General features: G+C 35.1%; 1 protein-coding gene across 5 annotated transcripts in view; it reads right to left on the bottom strand.

Moving 5' to 3' along the window:
* SMCHD1 (structural maintenance of chromosomes flexible hinge domain containing 1) overlaps positions 1 to 27,101 on the bottom strand; it is a 129,697-nt gene that overhangs the window by 38,558 nt on the left and 64,038 nt on the right. For 4 of the 5 annotated variants that reach the window (XR_009733269.1, XM_061399827.1, XM_061399828.1 and 1 more), the window contains 14 exons: positions 25,515 to 25,654; positions 23,714 to 23,848; positions 21,353 to 21,580; positions 19,070 to 19,218; positions 18,107 to 18,195; positions 17,591 to 17,709; positions 15,382 to 15,549; positions 12,810 to 12,935; positions 7,404 to 7,483; positions 7,012 to 7,169; positions 5,086 to 5,201; positions 3,994 to 4,058; positions 1,222 to 1,309; positions 468 to 599 (listed from right to left, as the gene is read on the bottom strand). Coding sequence is in view for 4 of the 5 variants with exons in the window: in XM_061399827.1 (XP_061255811.1) it covers positions 468 to 599; positions 1,222 to 1,309; positions 3,994 to 4,058; positions 5,086 to 5,201; positions 7,012 to 7,169; positions 7,404 to 7,483; positions 12,810 to 12,935; positions 15,382 to 15,549; positions 17,591 to 17,709; positions 18,107 to 18,195; positions 19,070 to 19,218; positions 21,353 to 21,580; positions 23,714 to 23,848; positions 25,515 to 25,654 (1,793 nt within the window). In the remaining variant the exon portion in view is untranslated. The remainder of the gene's footprint in view (positions 1 to 467; positions 600 to 1,221; positions 1,310 to 3,993; positions 4,059 to 5,085; positions 5,202 to 7,011; positions 7,170 to 7,403; positions 7,484 to 12,809; positions 12,936 to 15,381; positions 15,550 to 17,590; positions 17,710 to 18,106; positions 18,196 to 19,069; positions 19,219 to 21,352; positions 21,581 to 23,713; positions 23,849 to 25,514; positions 25,655 to 27,101) is intronic. The other variant, XM_061399829.1, reaches the window with a different exon arrangement.

The following is a 27,101-nucleotide window of genomic DNA, read 5'->3' as shown; positions in this document are numbered from 1 at the left end:
GTTGTTAATATTCTTAGCAGCCCTATTTTTGCTTACCCTCTGGGTAACCAGAAAGTTTTAAAGAGCTCATTATGATCAGTCATGATGGCAAATCTCTTCAAATTACATACTTAATTACTTCCTGCCCCTCACTGAAATGGACACTGAAGAACTGACTTACTTAACACATTCATAATGCTTACATGAAATAGTGGATTAAAGATATACATTAGTAAAGGCGGGCAGATTTCTGCGTTTTCTAATCACTTCTACTTAGTATATCTGGATTTATTTTATGTATAACTGAATTCATTCTCTATTTGTATGTAAGTATAAAGATACTGATAAGCCTTTCATTAACTTGCATAAATTTTTCCTATAAACTTAAACAGAATAATTCAGATAGGATTCTATAGTAACTATCTCGCACCTTGAAACTAGGAATAATGTTTGTTACCCTTGGTAATTTGGAAGTAAATAAACATTACCGTGATATGAAGATACAAATCTTTGACCAGGGTCCTACTGGCAACTGAGCGAACATTTGAAACAGCTGGTGTAGCTGGCTGAATTTCAGGAACTAACTTCACAGGTTGATTAGGTAGAACATCCACTATAATCTAAGAAAAGGAGCATTCTAATTAACAACACATTAATGGTTTAGTATTTAACGATGAAGAAACAGAGCATATCCTAAATGAAATGAAATACTACCTTCCAAAACATATTTCCATTAAATTCTTAAAACCAATCAACTTTTAAAAACTGAAAATAAAAGGTGTAACATTAATTTTTGAATGTTAACCATTTAAAAACAAATTTAGAAACACTTAACAATACATGTAATTGTTAAAAAAAAATCAGTGCACTAACAATAATGAATGGAGATGATGTATGTTAAAACTACCTTAAAACTTCATTATCTAGAATCCTGAAATGTTATTAATTGAAACATTTTCACATACAACTGATAGAAGCAACCCTGACCATGATATAGATTAATTACTAATCAAGTCCTCAATATAAACAGGGATAAAAAAGTAACTTCAGTATCAGGTCAAGTTTAATCAACATAATTTAAGTATATATTATTCTAAAATTCCTGAAGATGGCATTTATACCTTCCATCCAATAATCAAACCACTTTTAAACAAAACACTTCAAACACTTCATTCCTCAACCAAGTAAGAAAATGTGAAGGTAACTAAAGCTAACTGCCATGCATAAAAAGAGTAAACAAACCTGCTCACTGTTAAGAATATTTGTTTTATCCATCGTAAAACCAAACTGGATACAGTATGTCCCCACCTTGTTAGGAACTGCTTTATCCCTAAGAAGAATGAGATAAAATCACTGGTAACTTTTAAATAAAAGGGAAAGAAATTCAAAGCATTAACATTTCTTTTCCTTCCATGAAAACTAAATGAGTAAGAGAGTTACTTTACTACATTCAACTTCATTCATCAAATACTTCCTGCAATATGAAGCTTAATATCAGGCCCTCTTACCTAGACATTCTATCACAAAACATCTAGAACAAAAACTCTGGATGTGGTAAAAATTGAATATAAAGTTGATAAAGTAGTAAACACAATAAACGCTGAATTACGTATCAAATGAATTTAGCTTCATTTCCACACAAATTTCCATCTCAGTTTTATATTTCAAGTTTATAAACTATCCAACTGATCTTATACTGCTTTGTTTTCCATTTATATGTTCTAAATAAATAACTATGTAATTATACATCTATATATATAAAAGATATTTATTGTAACTAAATTACCAATAAGAAACTTAGTAAGAGGTAGACTTGCCAAACTATTTTGGCCACAAACACAATGAACACATAAATGATGGAGCAGCCAAATAAATAAAATTTAGGAGTAAAACAACTATATACCTGTATCTATCTATCCATATATATATATATATATTAAGAAAAGGAAAAATAACACCTACTGCCTCAACAAATGATGAAACCATGATTACAAATGAACAGCCTGATAACGATACTTACCCAAAATAAAGACCCTAAAGCAAACATCATAATTATGAGTGAAATGCTGAAATGCCCCTTTTGGACTGGGAATGATTTTAGAATAATCACTCTCATCGTATCCATTCAACATTCTACTCTAAGTCCTAGCCAGTGAGGTACAGCAAGGAAAAGAAATAAAACAACTAAGGATTAGAAAGCAATAAACCTATCATTATTCACAGAGATGAGTGTATAAATACCTAAAACTTCATTTTTGTCACTGGTCTGTAATAAGATAACAAAACTCAAAACAGTTAGATATATATATAGTAATCTGACACTGCCTTGATAAGTGCACACTGAAAGGACTCCATTTCAGTGTGATTACATTATTAGATTCAAATGTGTAATTTTCAATAACAAAAACCCCAGAAGGCAAATTAATAGTAAAGTATGGGGAAAATAAGTCAATCAAAACTGTCCCTGAAAAACATCAGGAGGCTGATATACTAGACAAGGACTTTAAAACAACTGTTATAAAGATTCTCAAAGAATTAAAAGATGTGAAAAAAGTCAAGAAAGTAATGTATAGAAAAAGACAAAAATATCAATTAAAGAGAAAACTTAAACCAAAAGCAAGTTCTGCAGCTGAAATGTACAATAACTGAAGTGAAAATCTCACTACAAGTATTCAAAGGCAGATTCAAGTATGTAGAAATCAATGAACTTGAAGATAAGACAGTGGAAATTATACAGTCTGAGGAACAGAAAGAAAAAAGATAGAAGGAAAGTGAACAGAGTGTAAGGGACCTGAGATACATCAAGTGGACCAACACACACACTGTGGGAATTCAAAGAGAAAAAAGGGAAAAGGATGGCAGGGACAATTTTTGAAAAATGGCTGGAAATTTCCCTAGTTTGATGAAAGACATTAATATAAATATCCCAGATGCTCAAGGAATTCCAAGTAAGATAAAACTCAAAGAGACCAACAGCAAGACACACTAACACAAACTTTCACAGGACAAAGAAAAAGAATATTAGCAGCACCAAGAGGAAAGCAAATCATTACATACACAGCATCCTCAACAAGGTAATTTCTTATCACTAAGTTTGGAAGTCAGAAGGCAGTAGGCCAATGTTCTCAAAGTGTTAAAACAAACTGTCAACCAAGAATGTTACTTCCAGCAAAACTGTCCCTCAAAAATGAGGGAGAAATTAAAACATTCTCAGAAAGGAATTCCCTGGTTGGCCAGTGGTTAGGACTCAAGTGATTCCACTGCAGGGAGGTGGGGCACCAGGGTGGGGTTCGGGGGGCAGGGTTTGATCCCAGGTTGTGGAACTAAGATCCTGCATGCCATGCAGCATGGCAAAATTCTCATATAAACAAAAGCTAAGAGAGTTCATTACCACTACACCTGGCCAAGAAGAAATGGTCAAGGTAAAATGAAATAATAATAGATAGTAACTTGAAGCTATGTGGAAAAATAGGGATCTCAACAAAATTAAACACACAGGTAATTGTGAATGCTGGTATTATTGTGAACAATTTGTACCTTTTGTTTTCTATTTGGCTTAATAAACTAATACATTTAATGAAATAAAGCAATTATTAGTTCAAAAGGCAAAAAGACATTTCTAATAAATGAAACCTTAGACACCATGTATCCAAAACCATTTACAGATTTCAAAGTACAGAAGAAAGAAGCAACACTTAAAGTCACATAGTTAAATAAAAAAACTAGTTGTTTTTTTATTTTTAAGATCTTAAGTTTAGAATTATAGAAATCTCCTATATAATAAAATATTATAAATGCTCTGACAACAGAATTCTTCTGATGTTTTTGATAGTTCTGAAAGCAAATATATCTATCACAACAATCTTTCCCCAAATCATTTTGCAAACTTTGTAGACAAAATATTTTCTATTTGATCATAAATTATTTCTCTTTAGCTAAACAGGCACATGTTGCCAACACTGATTAACTCTGTAACAAAATATGCATTAAAATATAAAATGATTTGAGAAATACCTGAAGTAGAAGCAGCCATCTTCTTTGTCATTATCCTTTATTTTATTACAACTAAATATTTCTGCCTAGAAGGAAAAGTGGCAAAGGAAGAGAGAGAAATCACAAACATTTAGCATAGTATATTTAGGACAGAAACTTACTTTACCTTTACCAAGGGTGAATCCAGATCACATGTAGACTGATAAATACACACAAACACATGTCTACATATATGTATCTTTATCATGCGTGTGTGACACAAAAGTGAGATTAGTCACAGTGCAAAGATATACCATTAATTATTAAAGGACATATAACAGATCTTAATGGTGGTGACATAATTTTAAGGTAACAGCAGATTGGTGGGACTGATGGTATAAATTAAGGAAGCTAGTTTCCTAAACAGATGACTAAACTGAAACATAAATCCTAAAAGGCATTATCAAATGAGGACCCCTGATATAGTTTGGTTTATTGTCCACTGTGCGGTCTGTTTCAGTTTGGCACTGTCTGGTATGGCAGCCCATAGTGAACACTGAGCACCCGAAATGTGACTGGCTCAGACTGAGGAGTGTAAGCGTAAAACACACAGCAAATTTCAAAGACCTGGGAAGATGTGAGCATGCAAAACATCATTATTAAATTTTAAAATACTGAGTACATGGTGAAATGGTAATTTTTTAATATATTAGTTTAAAACTAATATATATTAATATATTAAAATTAATTTTATTTATTTATTGTTAATGTGGCTACTAGCAGAATTTAAGTATCACATGTGGCTAGTATTGTATTTCTATCAGATTGGGCAGCTTTAGACTCTCAAACCGTCTGTCCACTCTACTTACTCTGTACTCTTATCCATCATTTTTCTTTCTCTCACTTTCTATATTATCTCTTAATAATATTTAGTGGTTTTCTGTCTTGTGCTACTGCTCTTTAGACTTACTTCTGAAACTTACCCTGGTATATTTTTTAAAAATCTAAGTGATGAAATGGGTTACTTTCTAGTTCTACAGGATATACACACTGCATTTTTATATTAAACTACATTTAATTTTATGTTAAATCTAAGAGCTACTTTTAACTTCTAAAATGCTTTCTATGACTTACATTTGCTGGAGGTCGGTTCCCACTGTTTGCCAGTTTCCACATTTTCATGGAAATACGTGCTGGATTAATATTTTTAATGATACTGTCATCTTCAGAAATAACAGTAATCATAAAATCTGTAATGGGGAACATTAAAAAGTTATTTTCTTTCTAGTTCAATTAGTGGATTTGGTTAAATAATTCTATGTCTTAAAGCATACATCTTCTTTAAATGTTAATAATAAAATTCTGATGAAGAAATAAAACTATAATTAGTCTTTCCCAACTATTTGTCTACAGAACTATACAATCATTACAGGTATTGGATATAGATCAATAGTGCTAAACCTCCCACAGAAATCTAATAAATACATCTTTGATCCTTCAGTACTGTAAAGACGATGATGTACAACTCTCATGTGTTTGTATAAACATATTATGTTCCTACTTCATGCCATAAATGATGCTATATAAAGCGAGAAAAAGAAAAACACATTTTTGCCATTAATAGTCCTTTGTCTTATTTTCACAGTCTGCCAAGCAAGACCAAAAAGGGTAGGCTGTGTTATCTGCAGCACAGGGAACTATATTTAATATCCTGTGATAAACCATAATAGAAAAGAATATGAAAAAGAATGTGTATATGTATGTATAACTGAATCACTCTGCCATACTGCAGTGATTAAGACAACACTGTAAGTCAATTATACTTCAGTAAAAAATAAAAAGAAAAGTTAGACTGAGACTCAGCAATCTAGGTCAAATGGTTACAAATCTATATGCTTTATGTAGTCTGCGAATACAGTGTTTACCTTCTTTTATGATTTTTCAATAGCATACCATAGTTAAACTAGTAATATTCCCTTATATGTATCATCTATAATATTCATTGGTCACCTATTACAGTTTTTACACAGGAAATAGGACTTATCTCCTCAAACAGATTTAAAAGGTTATGTATATACATAATTATTTTAAAATAGTGTTAAATTTCACTTTAAACTTTCTGGTCTGCTTCTTTCACCGCACAGGAATTCATCCATTCAAGAAAATCAAAGTCTTCAAGAAAAGGACCTATGCAAAGCAAATATAATTTCCTATTGACTTGACAGCTGCCATATTACACAGGAATCATCTGCTTAGTTGATTGTCTCCTACATTAGACTGAACTCAATGAAAACTGCCATGTTCATTACTGGAACTAAGAATCTAGCATAGTGGGTGGGCATAGCAGATATTCAGTAAATCTTTGCTGTTACGAAGTGTCTTTGCTGCTGCTGCTGCTGCTGCTAAGTCACTTCAGTCGTGTCCGACTCTGTGTGACCCCACAGACAGCAGCCCACCAGGCTCCACCATCCCTGTGATTCTCCAGGCAAGAACACTGGAGTCGGTTGCCATTTCCTTCTCCAAGGCATGAAAGTGAAGTCGCTCAGCTGTGTCCGACTCTTAGCAACCCCATGGACTGCAGCCCACCAGGCTCCTCCATCCATGGGATTTGCCAGGCAAGAGTACTGGAGTGAGGTGCCACTGCCTTGTCTTTAATCGTAAATTATGTGATGCATTTCTATCCAAATTAAATTGAACAGTCCTCAATTTGGTTTAACAGTGCAACATATTTAGTGGAACACACCCTCACAGCTCCTGCCATTCAGCAGTTCATACTTCTTTGGCAGAATCTCACAATTCAGTGAATTAATAAACACAAACTGAACTACTTTAAGCTATCAGCTTATACATGAACTTTAAGTTCATTCTTGACCATTAAAGCAATGTAGGATATAGAGGAGAGGGAAAATAAAGCTAAGTCAAATATACTTTCTTTGCCATTTAAAAGTCCACAACATGATTGCTTTTTTATCATGTTGAACACCTGGGATAAATAATTTACCGTATTAATCCAAGAGGCAAATTATCACCACAAATTTATTTTAAAACTGAATTACTCACCAGTGAAAATACCCCCTGCTAAAAAGGAAGCATCCTTGTCATATTTAACATTGAGACGAATGGGTTTTTCAGGGTCTGGAAGAATCATCAACTTAATTATGGGTCCTTCTATGGTATTCTTGTTATAAATGGCTTTAACCTGCATATTATGTTCTCCTCTAAAAAGAAAGAAAAAGGGAGAGTGGGGAGCAGGGTTCAAATTGTATTAGTTATAATTAAAAATTCTGAGACAATTTATACAAAGTTTAACTCATTTAGGAAACCTCTCTACTCCTGTTTCATTCCAACTCCTAACTAACACTAAATAGCAGCTATGTATTACTCTTAACTTCAAGTAATAATAAAAATCAATCTCTATAATACCAATAACTATCAATACTTTCAGTTCTTACCTAGGGGCCAAAACACTGAACACTCCAAAATTAGCCCTGCCCCTTTCATCAGTTTTATGCTGTTGGTTTGAAGGAGTGAGCTAAAAACAAAACAAAACGGTTAATTAGAAAATTCTACAAATCAAATTCTTTTCCTCTATTACTATTTAAAAAGCTACATTTGCACACACTCTAAAATCTAAAATTGTCTAATTTAAACTAGCTGAAATAATATAATATGTAATCACATAATACAAAGGATAATGATCATTCACATTGATCAGTTAAACTAGAATTTTGTGTATTTCAATTATTAAGTTGCAGAATTCAGTGTTTACTCTTTCAATAATGCTGATATATCAAGTGAAGTTTGGTCACATAAATACAGAAGGTATGTGCCAAAATCGGGGGGTTGTGGGAGACAGTGCAGGAGAAATAAACATAAATACTCATACAAAATTTTAAGTCAAGGCATAACACCATGTCTATCATTAGTTACTTCATCCTTCTCTTAATGTTTACACAGATGTGCTTCTTAAATCTTTGCTGCAATACTACCTTTGTAGTGATAATCAAGCTTTTACTTTTAAATGATTAAGAATCAATGGCCACATTCCCTAATCACTTGTTAGAAGAATCTTTCAGTCTTTTGCAGATGCTTCTCTAAAAACGAGGATCATACTCTTATTTGGGGTACAATTTAATCACTATTTAACACTCTTGGAAGCAAACACTAAGAACAAAAGTAAATTTGAAGACTGCAGTAGCAGAAAATCAGACTCTCTCCTAATCCTAATACTTAACTTCTGTTTAACGGAACCTAAAGATTAGGTCATTATGGTACATGCAAAAAAAAAAAAAAAGCAATAGTTGGTGAGACACAAGTGAGAAAGAGTAATTTAACTGCTAAAATAAAACCCTGCATTTGTATCTGTCTCATTTACCTTCCAATCTATCCTCTCTCAACCTATCTTTTTCAGTCTTTCTTCCATCTGGGTCCTAAATCTTTGCTGCTAAGCCAGAAGTCAGTCTTCTATTTCAGGTTATGTAACACCAATACTGTAGTCCTTTTTGACAGGCATAAGACTTTTGACCCTTTTTACTCTACCTTGAAAACTAGTCCATGTGGATGACCAGTCATTCCTGGCACTTTAACCCCCTGTATAGTTTTTATTTACTTTTTTTTTAAACTGCACACATGGCTTATAGGATCTTAGTTCCCTGACCAAGGTGCACCCACGACCCCCGCACTGGAAGCATGGAATCCCAACCACTGGACCACCAGGAAATACTCTTCTGTACAGCTTTTAAGATAAACAAGTTGGGTCCTGTGAAATCCTTACTGAAATTCTTAACTAATGGATTAATTTCAAGAGAACTGTGTATTTACATAATATAAACTGTTTGTATCCACTAAAATTATAAAATCTCTGGAGGGATACTCAAGCCTGGCTAAATACAATTCCAAGATCTCTTTTCTGTGTTGCCTGGCAACAACCTGGCTAGGACAAATGAGTTCCCTTCAACCAACAGGAAAAACTTGTCAAACTACAACCTTGCAAGGGCCTGACAGCACCTTCCCCTTCCCCTCGCAGGAGGGCATCCAACTTTGTGCAAGACATCCAAATTCTCCTCTAGATCCTAACCTAACTATTCCAATACTCATGTTAACAACTGGTACCTAATCCTGGTACCAGACAGAATGTGGTCCACTGGAGAAGGGAATGGCAAATCACTTCAGTATGCTTGCATTGAGAACCCCATGAACAGTATGAAAAGGCAAAAAGATAGGACACTGAAAGATGAACTCCCCAGGTTGGTAGGTGCCCAATATGCTACTGGAGATCAGTGGAGAAATAATTCCAGAAAGAATGAAGGGATGGAGCCAAAGCAAAAACAACACCCAGTTGTGGATGGGTCTGGTGATAGAAGCAAGGTTCGATGCTGTAAAGAGCAATATTGCATAGAAACCTGGAATGTTAGGTCCATGAATCAAGGCAAATTGGAAGTGGTCAAACAGGAGATGGCAAGAGTGAACATCAACATTCTAGAAATCAGCGAAGTAAGATGGAATAGAATGGGTGAATTTAATTCAGATGACCATTATATCTACTAGACCATTATATCTCCATCTAGAAATGGAGTACCCATCATAGTCAACAAGAGTCCAAAATGCAGTACTTGGATGCAATCTCAAAAACGACAGAATGATCTCTGTTCGTTTCCAAGGCAAATCATTCAATATCACAGTAATCCAAGTCTATGCCCCAACCAGCAACACTGAAGAAGCTGAAGTTGAACGGTTCTATGAAGACCTACAAGACCTTCTAGAACTAACACCCAAAAAAGACGCCCTTTTCATTATAGGGGACCAGAATACAAAACTAGGAAGTCAAGAAACACCTGCATGAACAGGCAAATTTGTCCTCAGAGTACAGAATAAACCGGGGCAAAGGCTAATAGAGTTCTCCCAAGAGAATGCACTGGTCATAGCAAACACCCTCTTCCAACAACACAAGAGAAGACTCTACACATGGACATCACCAGATGGTCAACACTGAAATCAGATTGATTATATTCTTTGCAGCCAAAGATGGAGAAGCTCTATACAGTCAGCAAAAACAAGACCAGGAGCTGACTGTGGCTCAGACCATGAACTCCTTATTGCCAAATTCAGACTTAAATTGAAGAAAGTAAGGAAAACCACTAGACCATTCAGGTATGACCTAAATCAAATCCCTTATGAGTATACAGTGGAAGTGAGAAATAGATTTAAGGGACTAGATCTGATAAGAGTGCCTGATGAATTATGGACAGAGGTTCGTGACATTGTACAGGAGACAGGGATCAAGACCATCTTAGGGAAAAGAAATGCAAAAAAGCAAAATGGCTGTCTGGGGAGGCCTTACAAATAGCTGTCAAAAGAGAAGCGAAAAGCAAAGGAGAAAAGGAAAGATACACCCATTTGAATGCAGAGTTCCAAAGAACAGCAAAGAGAGATAAGAAAGCCTTCCTCAGAGATCAATGCAAAGAAATAGAGGAAAACAACAGAATGGGAAAGACTAGAGATCTCTTTTAGAAAATTAAAGATACCAAGGGAACATTTCATGCAAAGATGGGCTCAATAAAGGACAGAAATGGTAGGGACCTAACAGAAGCAGAAGATATTAAGAAGAGGTGGCAAGAATACACAGAACTGTACAAAAAAGATCTTCATGACCAAGATAATCCTGGTGTGATCACTCACCCAGAGCCAGACATCCTGGAATGTGAAGTCAAGTGGGCCTTAGGAAGCATCACTACAAACAAAGCTAGTGGAGGTGATGGAATTCCAGTGGAGCTATTTCAAATCCTGAAAGATGCTGCTGTGAAAGTGCTACACTCAATAAGCCAGCAAATTTGGAAAACTCAGCAGTGGCCACAGGACTGGAAAAAGTCAGTTTTCATTCCAATCCCAAAGAAAGGCAATGTCAAAGAATGCTCAAACTACTGCACAATTGCACTCATCTCACATGCTAGTAAAGTAACGCTCAAAATTCTCCAAGCCAGGCTTCAGCAATACGAGAACTGTGAACTTCCAAATGTTCAAGCTGGTTTTAGAAAAGGCAGAGGAACCAGAGATCAAATTGCCAACATCTGCTGGATCATCGAAGCAAGAGAGTTCCAGAAAAACATCTATTTCTGCTTTATTGACTATGTCAAAGCCTTTGACTGTGTGGATCACAATAAGCTGTGGAAAATTCTGAAAGAGATGGAAATACCAGACTACCTGACCTGCCTCTTGAGAAACCTGTATGCAGGTCAGGAAGCAACAGTTAGAACTGGACATGGAACAACAGACTGGTTCCAAACAAGAAAAGGAGTACATCAAGACTGTATGCTGTCACCCTGCTTATTTAACTTATATGCAGAGTACAACATGAGAAAAGCTGGGTTGGAGGAAGCACAAGCTGGAATCAAGATTGCCGGGAGAAATACCAATAGCCTCAGATATGCAGATGACACCATCATTATGGCACAAAGTGAAAAGGAACTAAAAAGCCTCTTGATGAAAGTGAAAGTGGAGAGTGAAAAAGTTGGCTTAAAGCTCAACATTCAGAAAACGAAGATCATGGCATCCGGTCCCATCACCTCATGGCAAACAGATGGGGTAACAGTGGAAACAGTGGCTGACTTTATTTTTCTGGGCTCCAAAATCTCTGCAGATGGTGATTGTAGTCATGAAATTAAAAGATGTTTACTCCTTGGAAGGAAAGTTATGACCAACCTAGACAGCATATTGAAAAGCAGAGACATTACTTTGTCAACAAAGGTCCACCTAGTGAAGGCTATGGTTTTTCCTGTGGTCATGTATGTTTGTGAGACTTGGATTGTAAAGAAAGCTGAGCACCGAAGAATTGATGCTTTTGAACTGTGGTGTTGGAGAAAACTCTTGAGAGTCTCTTGGACTGCAAGGAGATCCAGCCAGTCCATCCTAAAGGAGATCAGTCCTGGGTGTTCATTGAAGGACTGATGTTGAAGCTGAAACTCCAATACTTTGGCCACCTGATGCAAAGAGCTGACTCATTGGAAAAGACGGATGCTGGGAAAGATTGAGGGCAGAAGGGGACGACAGAGGATGAGATGGTTGGATGGAATCACCAATTCAATGGACATGGGTTTGGGTGGACTCCGGGAGTTGGTGATGGAGAGGAAGGCCTGGCGTGCTGCGGTTCATGGGGTCACAAAGAGTCAGACATGAGTGAGCGAGTGAACTGAACTGAACCTAATCCTGGACTTCCTGGTATCCAAGCACTATGTTTGCACCCAAACATTACAAAGGCCATGTTCATGCTTGCTGATTTCCCTAGACTAGGTCTCAGTAGAGGTTCAACAGCTCTACCCAGGTAGCTCTCCAAAAGGCAGGCAGAGCACAGCTACTCATATGACTCTCTTGCTTCACCCTTAGAGCTTTTAAGTTTCCCCAATAATGCCTGTTTCATAACCCAGACTGCAGGTCATTGTATCTAACTTCTTCCACCTTGTCACCATTACCTATTCGTAATCTGAAATTCAGATATTATTAATACTGTGTAATAACAGTCATAATTAGAGACTGCTGTCTCTTGTTACACTGTTTGCAAGATATAAACTGTACTTCCTCAAAATAACTATTAAAATGTTAGACTGACAAAATAAGCAATTAACTTGGGCAAACTCCAGGAGAGAGTGAGGGTAAGGGAGACCTGGCATGCTACAGTCCATGGGACCACAAAGAGTCGGACACAACTTAGTGACTGAATAACAAAAACAAAACTAAGCAATAGTGAAGATTATATAAGATATTATTTTTTTAAAAAAAGAAAGGTAACAGCTAAAGATACGATGATCCTGAGAATGAAAGCCAAAATTTTAAGTGAGAATTATTTAAGGATGTTTAAAACGTACCTTTAAATTGTTAGCTTTTACAAGACTTATTTTAACCTGTGGCACAGGTGCTGGATTATCCCACTGATCACAAAGTTGAACAATGAGAGGATTCTGCAATTCTCTTCCATTAATCACTGGAATGGACTAAAACATATACAAATCTTTTAAGAAGCACTAACACATGCCGAACAATATGATTACTGTTTAAGTGAAACAATCACTGAATTTATCTGTTTTACTCACAAATAGCTCCTTTTATCCATTAAAATAAACTTCTGAAATTCAATTACACTGTCACTAATAATACTCTTCTTATAGAAATGATTAAAAATTTGATAAAAGGGAAAATATATTTGACATTACTGGCTTCCAGAGCTAGTCAAGAATTCTGAAAATTACATGTTGCAAGGACTGCAATGGAAACAGAAGTTTATCTCAGGCTCTCATATTTAGCACTGGTCAATCTACAGTCTAACTCCTCCACCAATTGTTGGCACTCTGTCAAGTCTACATGAAGCAGTATGCACAGCTTTCCAGCTCCTAGTCAAATAGGGCTAGTCATGGATAAACTTAAACAAAACAGTGTAGACTTAAAATGATTCTTGCCTTTCCCTTAATCCAAATAAGGCCTGTGTAACTCTGGGAATTTGTATGCTGACCTAGGTATATCAAAGAAAACCCACTGTCAAGCAAGAAACCTGTTAAAAGTCCAATCCTCTGTATCAGATGTTAAAAGTTAAAGAAAAAAAGAAGATAGGAAAGACATAACTAGCAAAAAAGGAAAGTGATTTATCACCTCTCTCCTACTAGTAATGTTCCCTCTGCTTCCTCCATCCCTCCAATTATGTTAGGAGGTTGCTAACAAGTGGGAGAAACATCAATAATGTGTTAGGAACTTTTTTTTAAAAAGATACCCTTGAAGCTGGTTTATGCTTGACTACCAAAAAAATTTTCATGGATAGACTATATTCTATGTGCTAAAGTTTATAAAAAGCCTGAATACACAAAAAGTGCTAATGTTTCCAAATGTAAACACATCAGGGTCTTTATTTCTAGTTACATAATTGTCCATCTATCAAACAGCAACTACCTGGTAAAGAATATCTTTCAGTAAACAACTTACAGCCCAAGCTGTTAGCTGAAAATTCTTCTGGGTAGTAGTGGAGAAAGGAAATAACCAAAACCAAACGTTCATGATTTGCCACTTATTAATACTGTCATGCAATATAACGTTTCAGAATTTGTTTCTTCATTTGTAAGGAAGGAATCTGTTTCCTCATTTATAAGGAAGGACAATACATCATAATGTTGAAGATCAACTGAGAAAATATATGTATATTTATATAATTTTTCTATTTATCATGCTTAGGTGTTAAATTAGTTCCCCTTTCTATTTAAGATCCTGTGTGTGGACGAGGGAGGTAGGTCAAAAATTAAATTGGAAAATTCTAGGAAAACCACATATTCAATGATAACATTTTCAGCCTTACTCATATACAACATATCTCTTAACAGAGAATTGGTTTTACGTTTTATTTTTAAAGCTTTTGGATTTCAGTGGTATCTGCAAATAAATCCTATAATAAATTTTTGAGTTAACAAGCTGTCATTAATTTTTCTATTCCCCTCCACAAAATCATTTAAAAATATGAACATGTAAAGATTTTTTCCACCTCAAAGGTACCCAATTATTCCATGATACTGTCAGTCAACAAATTCTTTATTGACATCATTAGGTTTCTAAGAAGGCATTGATTTATGCAGTAAATACGCTTATATAAAAACAAGTGCACTGGATTTGCAGTACAACTCTTCAGTCAACAAGTGTTAAGGAAAAAATTGTTTTTAAAGCACTGTCATATTTTTTAAATTTACAAATCAAAAAAGGACAACATCAAAAAAGGACTAGAGCAGAGATATGTAAGCTTTTCTCAGATCATCAGTTCCTTTGTGGGATAATTTCATCTACTACCATGGTCATGTGAGATGATTTTCCATTAGAAAAAATAACCTTTCGTACCAACAGATAAGGCTCTGCCACACCATAACTGAACACCAGAATGTGAACATTTTAAAATCAGAATTCTAAAAATTTAATGAAAATTGAAAGGTAACAGATTTGACAGAGATTTGCAAATTAGTATTTAAGATATGCATAACTATAAGCACAGGGAAGCAAACTGATGTTTTTAAGAGTGTAATGAATGACTTGATATCTGGCATGCATTTAAAAATTCCGGCAAAAACATTTTTTTAATAAGCCAGTGAGAGAGAACAAAGAAATACAATTGGTGAAAATCAGTAACTGTTGAAACTGGTGGTTCATTATCTATTTTTATTTTAATGCATATTTTTAATTTCTATAATAAAACTCTTAGAATTTGAAGTATCACTATTTTTTTTAACAAATGAGGGCACAGTGATGAATAATAAAGTATTAAAATTCATATTCCTTTGTCCTTTTGTTATTGTTACTATTGTTAGTACTCCAACAACAAAATATAACTTTTGATCTACTAACACTCTGAAGCAGTTAGTAGGTCAAAATATTGATATTAAATTCTTTCAATCAAGGCAGGAAGGTACTTACCTCCTTTAACTCCGGCCAGTCTACAAGGAGAAGTTTAGCTGGTGGCCCAGAAACTAGCTGCACTCGAATAAAGTCAGAAAATTCACGCCAAGTAAAGCAAAGATCCTTATTTCCAGGGGGACCTGGAATAAATCTGATGCCTTTCACATTTATACTTTGTGTATTTTCCTAGTGAGGAAAAGCACATTGAAAAAAACACCAGGAAGATCATGTTTAGTTTTCAGAAAAAAGAAAGAAAATGCTGTCACTACCTATGTGCATACAGATGTGTTTCTGGTAAAACAGCAGCAAGTAACACACATATGCCAATATTGGCGTGCCCTGAATTTCATTTCCTTGAGACAAGAAACTGAAATTCTCTTTTGTGAGGGAGAGATCGAAAAGGTTCAACCTATGTCCTTTTTCCTTATCTTTTCCTAATTTCCCTCTTCTTTACACTTGCACTGTCTCCTTTCTGCTCCCCAAATAGCCACATATGTGCCTGCCAAACAAGCTCCTTCCCTGTTTGCCACATTTTTTCCCTACATGTTGATATTACCAAGGGAATGTGCTTCAAAAGAGCAGTACATTTTATGAAGATGTGGAAATAATCTTAAGAAACAATGGCACATTAAAATCAATATTTTATTTTAAAAAGACTTTAAAAACAGTGTTATTTAAAAACAACTTTGGTTTAAAAAAAAAAAACTGGAAGGTTCTTTTTTTTATGCAGAGACTAGGGGTAGACTTCCATTGTTTCTATGAAAGTGAGTCAAGATAGTACCTATCAATTGTAAAATGACAGTAGAAAGAAAGTCAACTTGACTGGAGAATGAGCCATGGGAGGAGACAGGTGTGCTGTAGCAGAATACTATGGCGTACTTAGGCACCCTAAACAGACAGAGTCTAACCTCACAGTATAAAATGCTGACAGGTGGCATAAGATGGGAACTGAAAAATGACACTAGATTTGGTCAGGTGGCACAGGGCAGAAAAACCCAAGAGGCCTGCCTGGGAATGAGACTGAAAATGTGAAAACAGAGAGAATACATAACTCTTCCAAGGAGTTGTTCTATATATAAAAAGGAGAAAAAGAGGGCAGTACTAGATGGACATGTTTCAGGGCCAAGGATAGACAGTACGGCATGTTTATATGCTGATGGGACTCTAACAGACAGGGAAAACAAGATGTAGGAAAACAGGTTATAATTTAGGAACAATTAGTTGAAAGAGGATGGGTGTCTATGCATAACGTGACAGGAAGAAGAGACTGTTCGTGTACAACAGTGGTTATTATCTGACTTCATCTACACAGAGGGTGAAGCTAGACAAGAGAGCATCTGAAAGTCATAGATCAAACCTGATCTTTTACAGTAAACAAAACACGACTAGAAGTTCCTCAGCAGTGCTAAGATATTGTAGAAAAGGCATTCTGAAAACTAGAAAATAACAGCCTAGTAGGTTAGTGGAAACAAAAACTCCAGTTAGGAAGGGCAATGATGAGACTCTCATGATTCTTCTGTTGGGTAAGAGGGATAATGGAGGCTCCAAAAGGAAGAAGAGGTTTAAAAACCACTAAATGCCCTAAATGGATTCAACTTTACTCGAGCCTTAGAATTCCTTCTTTCTGACCTACTCTAGGCTGGTAGGTTCCTTGAAGGCTCAACTCCAACATCTTTTCTAGAAAACCATCTTTAATCTCTCCAAGAATACTTGTGTTTCCTTGCTTGCAGAAATCATTTCACCAGGATTCTTATTTTTCAAGCTAATCTCAATTAACTGCACACTTGCATACTTTTACAACTAGTATTCTCCCAGGTATTCTATTTAATGCAGGGACTGAGCACCAAGAAATTTTACTTAAATAGCTACATGAAAAATGACCTTTGTACACATGTCAAAATACTTAGGGATGAAATGGTATGATGTATAGAATTTGCTTCAAAGTGACAGGTAAGGGGGAAGTGATGAATGCTGAAGCTGACTGGTAGGACCATGGGAATTATTTATACTACTTATGCTATTTTTGTGTATGTTCAAAATTTTTGTGTATGTTTAAATTTTCATAATAAAAATTACTTCAATTTTCTTTACATAATAAAAATTACTTTTACAATTTTTCATTGTAAATACTGCAACAATCAAATCTCTCTCATTTCTGTTTTTCCCAAACTTTCTGTTATATATAATTTGAATGGAATAGTCAACTGTTAACGGGAAACAGTCATACCTGAAAAGTAGTTTTCAAATGTGAGCTATCAAGTCCAATCCCAGCAATTCCCAATGCAGACAGAGAACTTGGTGAAAATGCTTGAATCTGATTCCCATACTGATCTGTAACAGTTATAACTAAAAAGGGGGAGGAAGTTTAATTTTACAGTATCTTAATTTAACATGATGTTGATGTCACATGTTTTACCATGAATATTTGAAGGAAACAATTTAGTGTCATGTAATAATCTGGATATAAGAAAAATATAGGATATGAATCACACTCACATATTTATTTTATGCTAACAAAAGTCAACATTCTAACAAAAGTCAACATTCTTTTCAACTAACTGTTTTCAGAATTAGGTCAGCATAGGCAAAGATAGGGAAAATGCTTCAATCTTTCCAACAGTGGATTTTAAACCATTAACCATATATAAATCCAAAGTTTTCCTTTCAGATTATATATGCCAAAACATGAACATAAGGACGTATTATAGAAGTGTTTTAAAGAAAGAAAGTAGGTCATACTAACCTATTTCTCCTTGAAGCTCTTGACCCATCTGTACCGTTTTTCCTCCTTTTAATTCACATTTTAGATGTTTAGGTTCATCTGGAAGTGGTCTGAAATTGATTAACAAATTAAAGGCTTTAATTACACCATTATTGTAGAAAACAGTTTCAACATGCTAAGGAGTAACATATGTAATGCTCATTTTCTTAAACTTAAAAAACAGTATCACTATTAACCCAAAGGGAAATACAGAAAAGACAGCTTGCAAAGACAGTAGAGAATACTGACCAAAAAAATAAATGCATGTTAGATCACAGTTATCTATCCTGGATTAGAAGGAAATTATGACATGAGAGCACTGAAAAAAAAAAAGCAGATGGGTTGGTAAGAATGACTCATCAAGAGATCTGTCTCTGACTGAAGAGTGGTACATCTGATCATTTTGTCTCAGACATGGAGCTATTCTAAGTGTTGGAATAGTATGGAAATGTGTACAGAATTGAAGTAGAAAAGGTTAATAAAAAAGAGGCAGCCAAGGAACTGACAGGCCAGGGTGAAGGACAGGTCTTCTATATATTTACTTAAAATTTCCCCTTTTCTATCAGGTAGACTCAGCTTCGAAAATCGCCACTAACTAATGAAAGAACTCCTTCTGAGCAACACATTGACTGATCACACTGCATCTTTTATATTTCTCACGTTTTTGTCATTTTCTAGGAGTTTTCACTGTTGTCTGTCCTAGGAGGATATTCCTTTAACAAAAGTTCTAGTGTGGCAGATACTAAAGGGGCAAGTTAAGTGGAGGCTGAGAGTGATATTAAGAATGAATCACTATCATCAGTGAAGCTTTATTCCAAAGACAACCTGTTTCCAAGAAGTTGTGGAAATTTCTACATTAAAAAATGACTTTGATATGTATGCTTTGGTGAAAAGCATTTTTGTCACCATATGCTGAACATCTCAAAATGTAATATGCCCACACACCTTACTGTAAATGCACTTTCCAAAGACACATGGTCATCTTGGAATGAAACCTGGCAATAGCGCATGTCTTTCACAGATGTCGGCACCTGCACATCAGGAAGCAGACCCTGCAGCAAGTGCTCTTTGTTAATCTCAGGAGTCCAATTAACCTAGAAGGGAAATTATATACTTAAGAATCATATAAAGCTTACTTCAATGTCTTCCTACTGCCAGTTATCTTACCAACCCATGCTCCCCAACTCTAGGGAAAAAGGCAGGCCCTTTATGACTATAAATGATGGTGGTTCATATATTACCAAGAGAAAAAAGTTATCTTCATTGTCTTCCCTGTTAATACTGCCACATCTTTCAATGCAATGAAATAAATATTCCTAAGTCATTCCTTTAGCACTTTGCCATAAGATTATTACTCTGGTCATTATAGTTTAAAAAAACCATGGGAATCAAATTATGTGATCAATTCTGAGAAGTTATAGTCAATTGTTTTTGTTTTTTCAAAAAGAATCTTATTATTACAGGTTTTAAATGAGATATAAGTGGACCCTATTCAGCAAGGTGAGAAAAGTTAAATTCACTATATAATTACCATCCTGGCCACATCTTGATCTTAATCCACTCTCAAATGTTTTTAGCTCTAATTTTAAACTCCATATTTTGTTATTTGATCCATTTTTTAAGTTGACTACCCCACTCTATTTTACTTTTAAACTTCCAATCCTTTCTATTTAAGACTTTTAGCTCAACTTTATGCTTTTAGCCTTTATAACTGTGATTCTTAAATCACTGATATTCTAATATTGTGATCCTAGTTTACACCATTCTAACTTTCTTAGTTACCTTGTTATCTTTGTAAACCATTGTTTATTCTTTATATCTTTTTTTCTTTTTTTAAATAGTGGAAGCAGCAAGCAGGAGTTGCACAAAATGGCTGTCTTCCTTCACCCTAGCTGTGCTCTCTGCTCAGAGAATTCCTATGTCTGCTCAGAGGATTCCTATGTCTGCTCAGAGGATTTCTGTATCAGTTTGGGTTGACTTTCCTCAGTAATAGATAATTCTCTAAAGACTACACAATCACTTTAAGTGTGTACATTATAAATATCCTTTATAGTCAATAAAGCTACATGTTTTAAAATATCTGGAACCCAAGAAATGTATCATGACTAAAATTGAGGAAAATGTGTCAAAAGCAGGCCATGAGCTTAGAGAATGGCAAAAAGAAGGTTATATGCAGAAAGAGGCTCTCAAGTCAATGTTTATTCTTAATCCCAATAAGAAACTAAACTGTGGAAACTTATTATGAGAAAGCAAGGTATCAGTTCAGAAGCCAGGCTGCTAGTACCACTTTTAAACCACTTGCCTTCAGATCTGCTGAGAGATAAAAATGGCTTGCCTCCCTTCCAAGCAGGATAAGGACTATTTCTCTCACAATCCTCCCTTCTCTTATTATGGAGGGAAAAAATAAACCGGCTGGCGCAAGGGCTATTCCAAATATGATTTTAAAAATCATGTCAGCTGAACCCTGGTAAACAATTCTTACAAGATATCAGATCCTATATCTTGGAGACTCAGAATGGCTACAGAATTCAATACTGCAAAAAGAGGAGAATTCTCTGGTGGTACAGTGGTCATGACTCCTCACTGTCAAGAGCCTGGGTTCGATCCCTGGTTGAGGAACTAAGATCCCACAAGCTATGCAGCATGACGGAAAAAAAAACACCACCATTTTAATTGGGTTCTGTGAGGTGAGCTGTTCCAGTTTCAGCATATAGATTCACCCTTTCAAGGTACACACGCTACATTTAGATGGCTGAGGACCATCTGAAGCTAGTGAGAACTGACAAAACCATTGTGTACGGGTAACAATTTTAGAGACTGCTTATACCAATTTCAAATGGCCAAATCAGGGGTCTGGTTTGGGGTTTACAATACTGTTCTACCGTTTGCCTTTAACAGACCTTTTCTTTACTGCCTTCAGAAGAGCTACAAAAATACTGCTCTGGTCAAGTGGAGATCTTAATTGTGAACATAAATACAGTTCATCAGGACTGGATTTTTGTTTGGGTGTCAAAATCATTTCTCTAAGCACAGATTTGACACATTCAACATTCCAATCTAGTGCATGTTAAAAAAAAAACACAAAATTTTATTTAGCCTGGGGTTCTAAATAACAACGTTGTTTTGCTAGGATGAGCGTCTTCTTAGAGGACAGCCTATATAACTTGTTCAGTCTTCCAAGCAAAAAATGTACAAAATTCTTGCAAATAATCTATTTGAGATACCTACTTTAATTTTCTCCGTCAAAGCTGATGTTATATGGATTTCTCTTTCTCCTTCATCATACATTTGAAAAATAAGATTATGCATAACATCTCCTGCTATCCAGTTAACCTCATCCTGATGTTTGATCTGGATGGCCTTCTGTCCTTCCACACTGAATATCTGTAATCTGGCAACATGACTACTGGGGAGCAACTTAATAGTCTTCTCCACTGGTGCTACATCTTTACAACTCTGGGAAGAGAGAAAAACACAAATAACATACTGAATGAAAACATCTGTACTGAAAACATCATTTTTGGCTTTTATGGTGACTCTTTTGTATTGCTTAGGAATTTATTTCCAATATTATGGGAGATCATCTTATATATTGTTAAAAATTATAGGTTCTCTCATTAAGAGGACACTGTACTATTAGCAAGCCCATATTTTATACCATCAAGTTATAAATAATGAAAGTGGTCACACTGTTAAAACCTAAAACTAGCATGCTGCTGCTACTGCTGCTAAGTCGCTTCAGTTGTGTCCGACTCTGTACGACCCCACAGACGGCAGCCCACCAAGCTCCCCCGTCCCTGGGATTCTCCAAGCAAGAACACTGGAGTGGGTTGCCATTTCCTTCTCCTAAAACTAGCACATTTGGACTTAAAAGAACATTCCTCTTGGTATATCTGCTTAAAAGTGTTGCAAACTTCTGAAAGTTTAACATGTGACACAGATTTGGTGTCAGCATTTATTAATAAGAACAAAGGTGTAATAAATTAAGAATGTTCTACAAAATCAGAGACAAATAACTGCCATAAAATATATTACTTAAGGAGCTTCTAAAGCTTTTTCAATTCATTTTTTATTGGGGTAAGTGGACAGAGTTGCTTGTAGCTAGATAAGGACTCTAGGTGCCCCAAGGCTGAGCAGTTTGTAATTTGTCATAAGAACAGCAGTGTTTTAAGAATCAGCAGAGATGAGCTGCTATGTTACATAAACTGATTTTAGGCACACAAAATTAAAACACTACACAATCATTTCAGAATCTAGGTATAGTGCATTCCATAGAATACAAAAAATTCAAGTCTAAACCTAAAATACCTTTACAATCCTGCTTTGCTAATGTCTCCTTCCTCATCTACTTGAGGTCATTCTATCAAAGCCCGTTCACACAAATAATGACACAGTCAAAATTACTACTTCACAGAGTATCAGGCAAATAACCCACCTGCTGCTATCATAAGCACATCTTATTTGCCTGACTCAAAATTAAGAGTCACTGCTTTGTGATAACATTTTTAAACTGCATATTACAGGTATACTGTGGTCTTTGTTTTAACTGTCTTGTACTCTTGATTTTCAGCATGCTGCTGCTCTGCAGTATTTATATAATTGTATGTAAATGTTCCCTTGCTTTCAAGCCCAGCTTTCTCCTTAACAACAAATCTTTTCTTCCAGAATTGTCTTGCTCTTTTGCAAGACAATATACTCAAAAACACATTGCTCACATTACTGAAAAAAAGGAAATGCATAACAAATGTTTTAAGATTATCAAACATAACTAGTTTCAAAAGAAAAGAATTAGAATAAAGTCAAATCATCTCATTCTAATTTTAAAAAATAAAAGTTTTTACCCTTTTGAGGCTCAGTATATGTTAGCTGATGTATACTTAGTTGGAAAAACATTGGTTCATCAACTGATTGGGTAATTCGCTATCTACCACCACATCAATCATGAAGAAATCACGTACAGGTATTTCACTTGCTTAAGTATCTACTGTCTCATTTAGCAATCTTCGGAAAGCAGATGCTTCTATCACCTGCCTGCCCTCCTCTAGGCTGGCCTCACCTTCAGCCATGATGAACGTCCAGGAACAAGGGTCCTCCTGGCACATCAACACAGCACTCTCTTTATAGGATAACACTAAGAAAAACCATGTATTTATTTTAAATTATACATACATATTAAATGTTCATATATCCTTCAGTAGTGGTTCAACAGGGACATTTATTAAACTTTCTAAGAAATAGGTGTAACTATAAGAAACAAACGAATAAAACAAAACAGATAGTTGTTACACTCTAATAATAGGAAAAAAATAATTTTAGGAACATATAATCAATAATAGCTATAGATATTATAAAAGGTTTGAGTAAGAAATTTCTAATATCTGATACAAAGTATTATTTACTATACCATTTCATTTTTGCCTTTTCTTCCCTCTGGCTAAAAGAATCACAAATATCTCATCTTAAAAAGTCAAACAACTTTACATGAAATATTATAAAGTTATTAAAGAGTATTGGAATAAAAATTCAATATAATACCAATGAAAAACAATAAATGAAAAAAAACAAAAAAAACAATGAAAAACAACTTACAGGTATTTCAATTTTTGCTTTAAGTGTCTGGTCTTTTTTAATATTCTGAACTTGAATTGCTGGTCCTGATAAAATGCTAGTTCCAGAACTACTGCAATCCACAACATAGATTGGAAGGTTTGGAGCACCTGAAAACTATTGGAAGCATACAAAATAATTTAAGATCCCAATCAAATGCAACTGTTACTCAATAACTTAAATTTTCAAATAATATAGTATAGCTACTACTTCTGACTATAAATTAGAAAACTAAGTATAATTCACTAATATACTAGATAATTTCTGAATGAAAAGAATTAAGTTTCTAAATGAAGCAACTGACAAACAACTAATCTCAAAAATATACAAGCAACTCCTACAGCTCAATTCCAGAAAAATAAACGACCCAATCAAAAATGGGCCAAAGAACTAAATAGACATTTCTCCAAAGAAGACATACAGATGGCTAACAAACACATGAAAAGATGCTCAACATCACTCATTATCAGAGAAATGCAAATCAAAACCACTATGAGGTACCATTTCACGCCAGTCAGAATGGCTGCGATCCAAAAGTCTACAAGCAATAAATGCTGGAGAGGGTGTGGAGAAAAGGGAACCCTCTTACACTGTTGGTGGGAATGCAAACTAGTACAGCCACTATTGAGAACAGTGTGGAGATTCCTTAAAAAACTGGAAATAGAACTGCTTTATGACCCAGCAATCCCACTGCTGGGCATACACACTGAGGAAACCAGAAGGGAAAGAGACACGTGTACCCCAATGTTCATCGCAGCACTGTTTATAATAGCCAGGACATGGAAGCAACCTAGATGTCCATCAGCAGATGAATGGATAAAAAAGCTGTGGTACATATACACAATGGAGTTATTACTCAGCCATTAAAAAGAATACATTTGAATCAGTTCTAATGAGGTGGATGAAACTGGAGCCTATTATACACAGTGAAGTAAGCCAGAAAGAAAAACATCAATACAGTATACTAATGCATATATATGGAATTTAGAAAGATGGTAACGATAACCCTGTATATGAGACAGCAAAAGAGACACTGATGTATAGAACAGTCTTTTGGACTCTGTGGGAGAGGGAGAGGGTGGGATGATTTGGGAGAATGGCACTGAAACACGTATAATATCATATATGAAACAAGTTGCCAGTCCAGGTTCAATGCACAATACTGGATGCTTGGGGCTGGTGCACTGGGATGACCCAGAGGGATGGTACGGGGAGGCAGGAGGGAGGGTTCAGGATGGGGAACATGTGTATACCTGTGGCGGATTCATGTTGATATATGGCAAAACCAATACAATATTGTACAGTTAAAAAATAAATTTAAAAAAAAAAGAGTAAGTTTCTATAATTCTAGGTAAAATATGCTGATTTTGGAAGAAAAATCAACTTCCTTAACCATCATTCTTTCTTTTACTCTACCTATTTGGGTTTTCCTTTCCTTCTTGAGCTCTTTTACTCATATTCATTTACCCATCCATCCTTAATCCTCAAGGATAATTGTATCATTCTACTCATAACTGAGTACTTCATCTGAAATGAGGAGGATGGATAAAGGAAGGAGCGGGGAGTAATCTGTAGTTCAATACTTGGCATAGTTGGTGTCATTATCAGATTAGAGATGTTGAAAATTATTGGCAATGAGACAGCCCACAAATTTCTGCATGGAATAATCATTACACAGTCTAGATACTTTATCAGGCTTACTATAAAAGAGCCAAAAGACAGTGATTTCCAGTTATTACAATGGCACTCAAAATCTACACATTCTTATCTTACAACAGCTTACCTTACAATGAACAATCAACTTTGGCTGTGCTGTTATATTGTCTGATTCATCCAAAACTTCTACCTGAAATGGGAAAGCTGTTCCATTTTCTATAACTAAAATTTCAGAATCAGGTTTCACTTTCAATCGACGAGGAGGACCTACCAGAAAATTTATATAATGAAAATGAGATTCAGGTTTCCAAAACTGAAATGTTAAAACAGCAAAAGAAACAGCTTTTAACATTTTAAGTTTTAGTATCTTTTAAATAATGCTGAGAAAGAAGAAATATCCATGTTTAAACATTTCTACCCCCAAATGAATAGATTCTACACACAACTCCCAAATGCACAGATTTCCAATTGTATTAAAATGTTTGAGATCTAGCCTCGGTTTTATGGACAAGCTAAGACATGTGGTAACTCATGCTAGAAATCACTCAAATGTGTAAAATACTAAAAAAGATCCTGGAAAACAGTATTCAAGAAAAAAGTAAAAGTTTATTAAACTACTTTTTAAATTTTCTATCTTTTACACAATGACTGATTTCTCAGGCACACTACATACCTCTATTACGTAATTTTGCTCAAAGGATCAGTTCATGTAATGACATAACCAGATAATTTACTCGTTAGACCACCCACAACCCTTTGATATCCTAAGCAAGCTGCACCATAATTTTCCTCTAAACTAATAAAAGAGGTTTTACACTTCAATAGCAGCATGACCTAGTGTGCCCTATAAACACTGATATTTTAAAATACAATTTATACTAAATACTGGGAACACAAGCTTACAAAGAACAAGTTATATCAGTTAATATTTGTGTTTTAACCACATGCCAACTCTTTTCTCAGAATCCTTACAATGACCTTGACCAAGAAGGTACTATTAATATCATTCCCATTTTCTGCCTGAGGAAGTTGGGATGCAGACAGAGTAAGTATCCTGTCCAGGTCACATGGCTACAAGGGGCAGACTTGAGTCAGTGACTACTCTGACTACACAGTCCCACGTTCCACCTCACAACCATCACTCTCAACTTCTAAAAAAATTTGTCAGCACTATCTGGTTAATAAGAACTTCCCCTGAGACCTGAATAATCCATACATTTTAGCTAACCTTTCAAAATAAAAGCATCATAAGTATTAATATGAAACAATTTTTTTTTGTACTTCTACCAATGGGCCAATCTTTACTTCTTTATCAATTCATGCTTGAGAGCAAGCTCAAACTACAACAATCTGTGAAAGGAAATAGTTAATATGTTTCTTTTTCATTAAAAATTTCATTAAAATCACTTTTTAGGTTGATAAATCATTACTCAACAACATAAAAGCATAAAAAACTTTTCTTCTTAAAATATGAAATATTTAGCTATATCAGAAAAAGGACAGATCCAGTTCTAATATAATCCTAGTTGTACACCCTTAAGAATAGTTTCACAATGTGTTTTCAATATTCACATTATTCTTTCAGATTATTTTTAGAACTTAACTCAAGTCTTCCTAAATGTTACCCTGTTTTTTAATTGATTATTTGTTAGTGTTATGCATGACATTCAAACGTATTTTCAAGACTTATACCATAACCAAACCAAAAAACACT

The sequence above is a fragment of the Bos javanicus genome, chromosome 24 (genome assembly GCF_032452875.1).
Source record: "Bos javanicus breed banteng chromosome 24, ARS-OSU_banteng_1.0, whole genome shotgun sequence".
Lineage (NCBI taxonomy): Eukaryota > Metazoa > Chordata > Mammalia > Artiodactyla > Bovidae > Bos > Bos javanicus.
The sequence above is the reverse complement of the archived record's forward strand: the minus strand, read 5'-3'. Positions and strand labels throughout refer to the sequence as shown.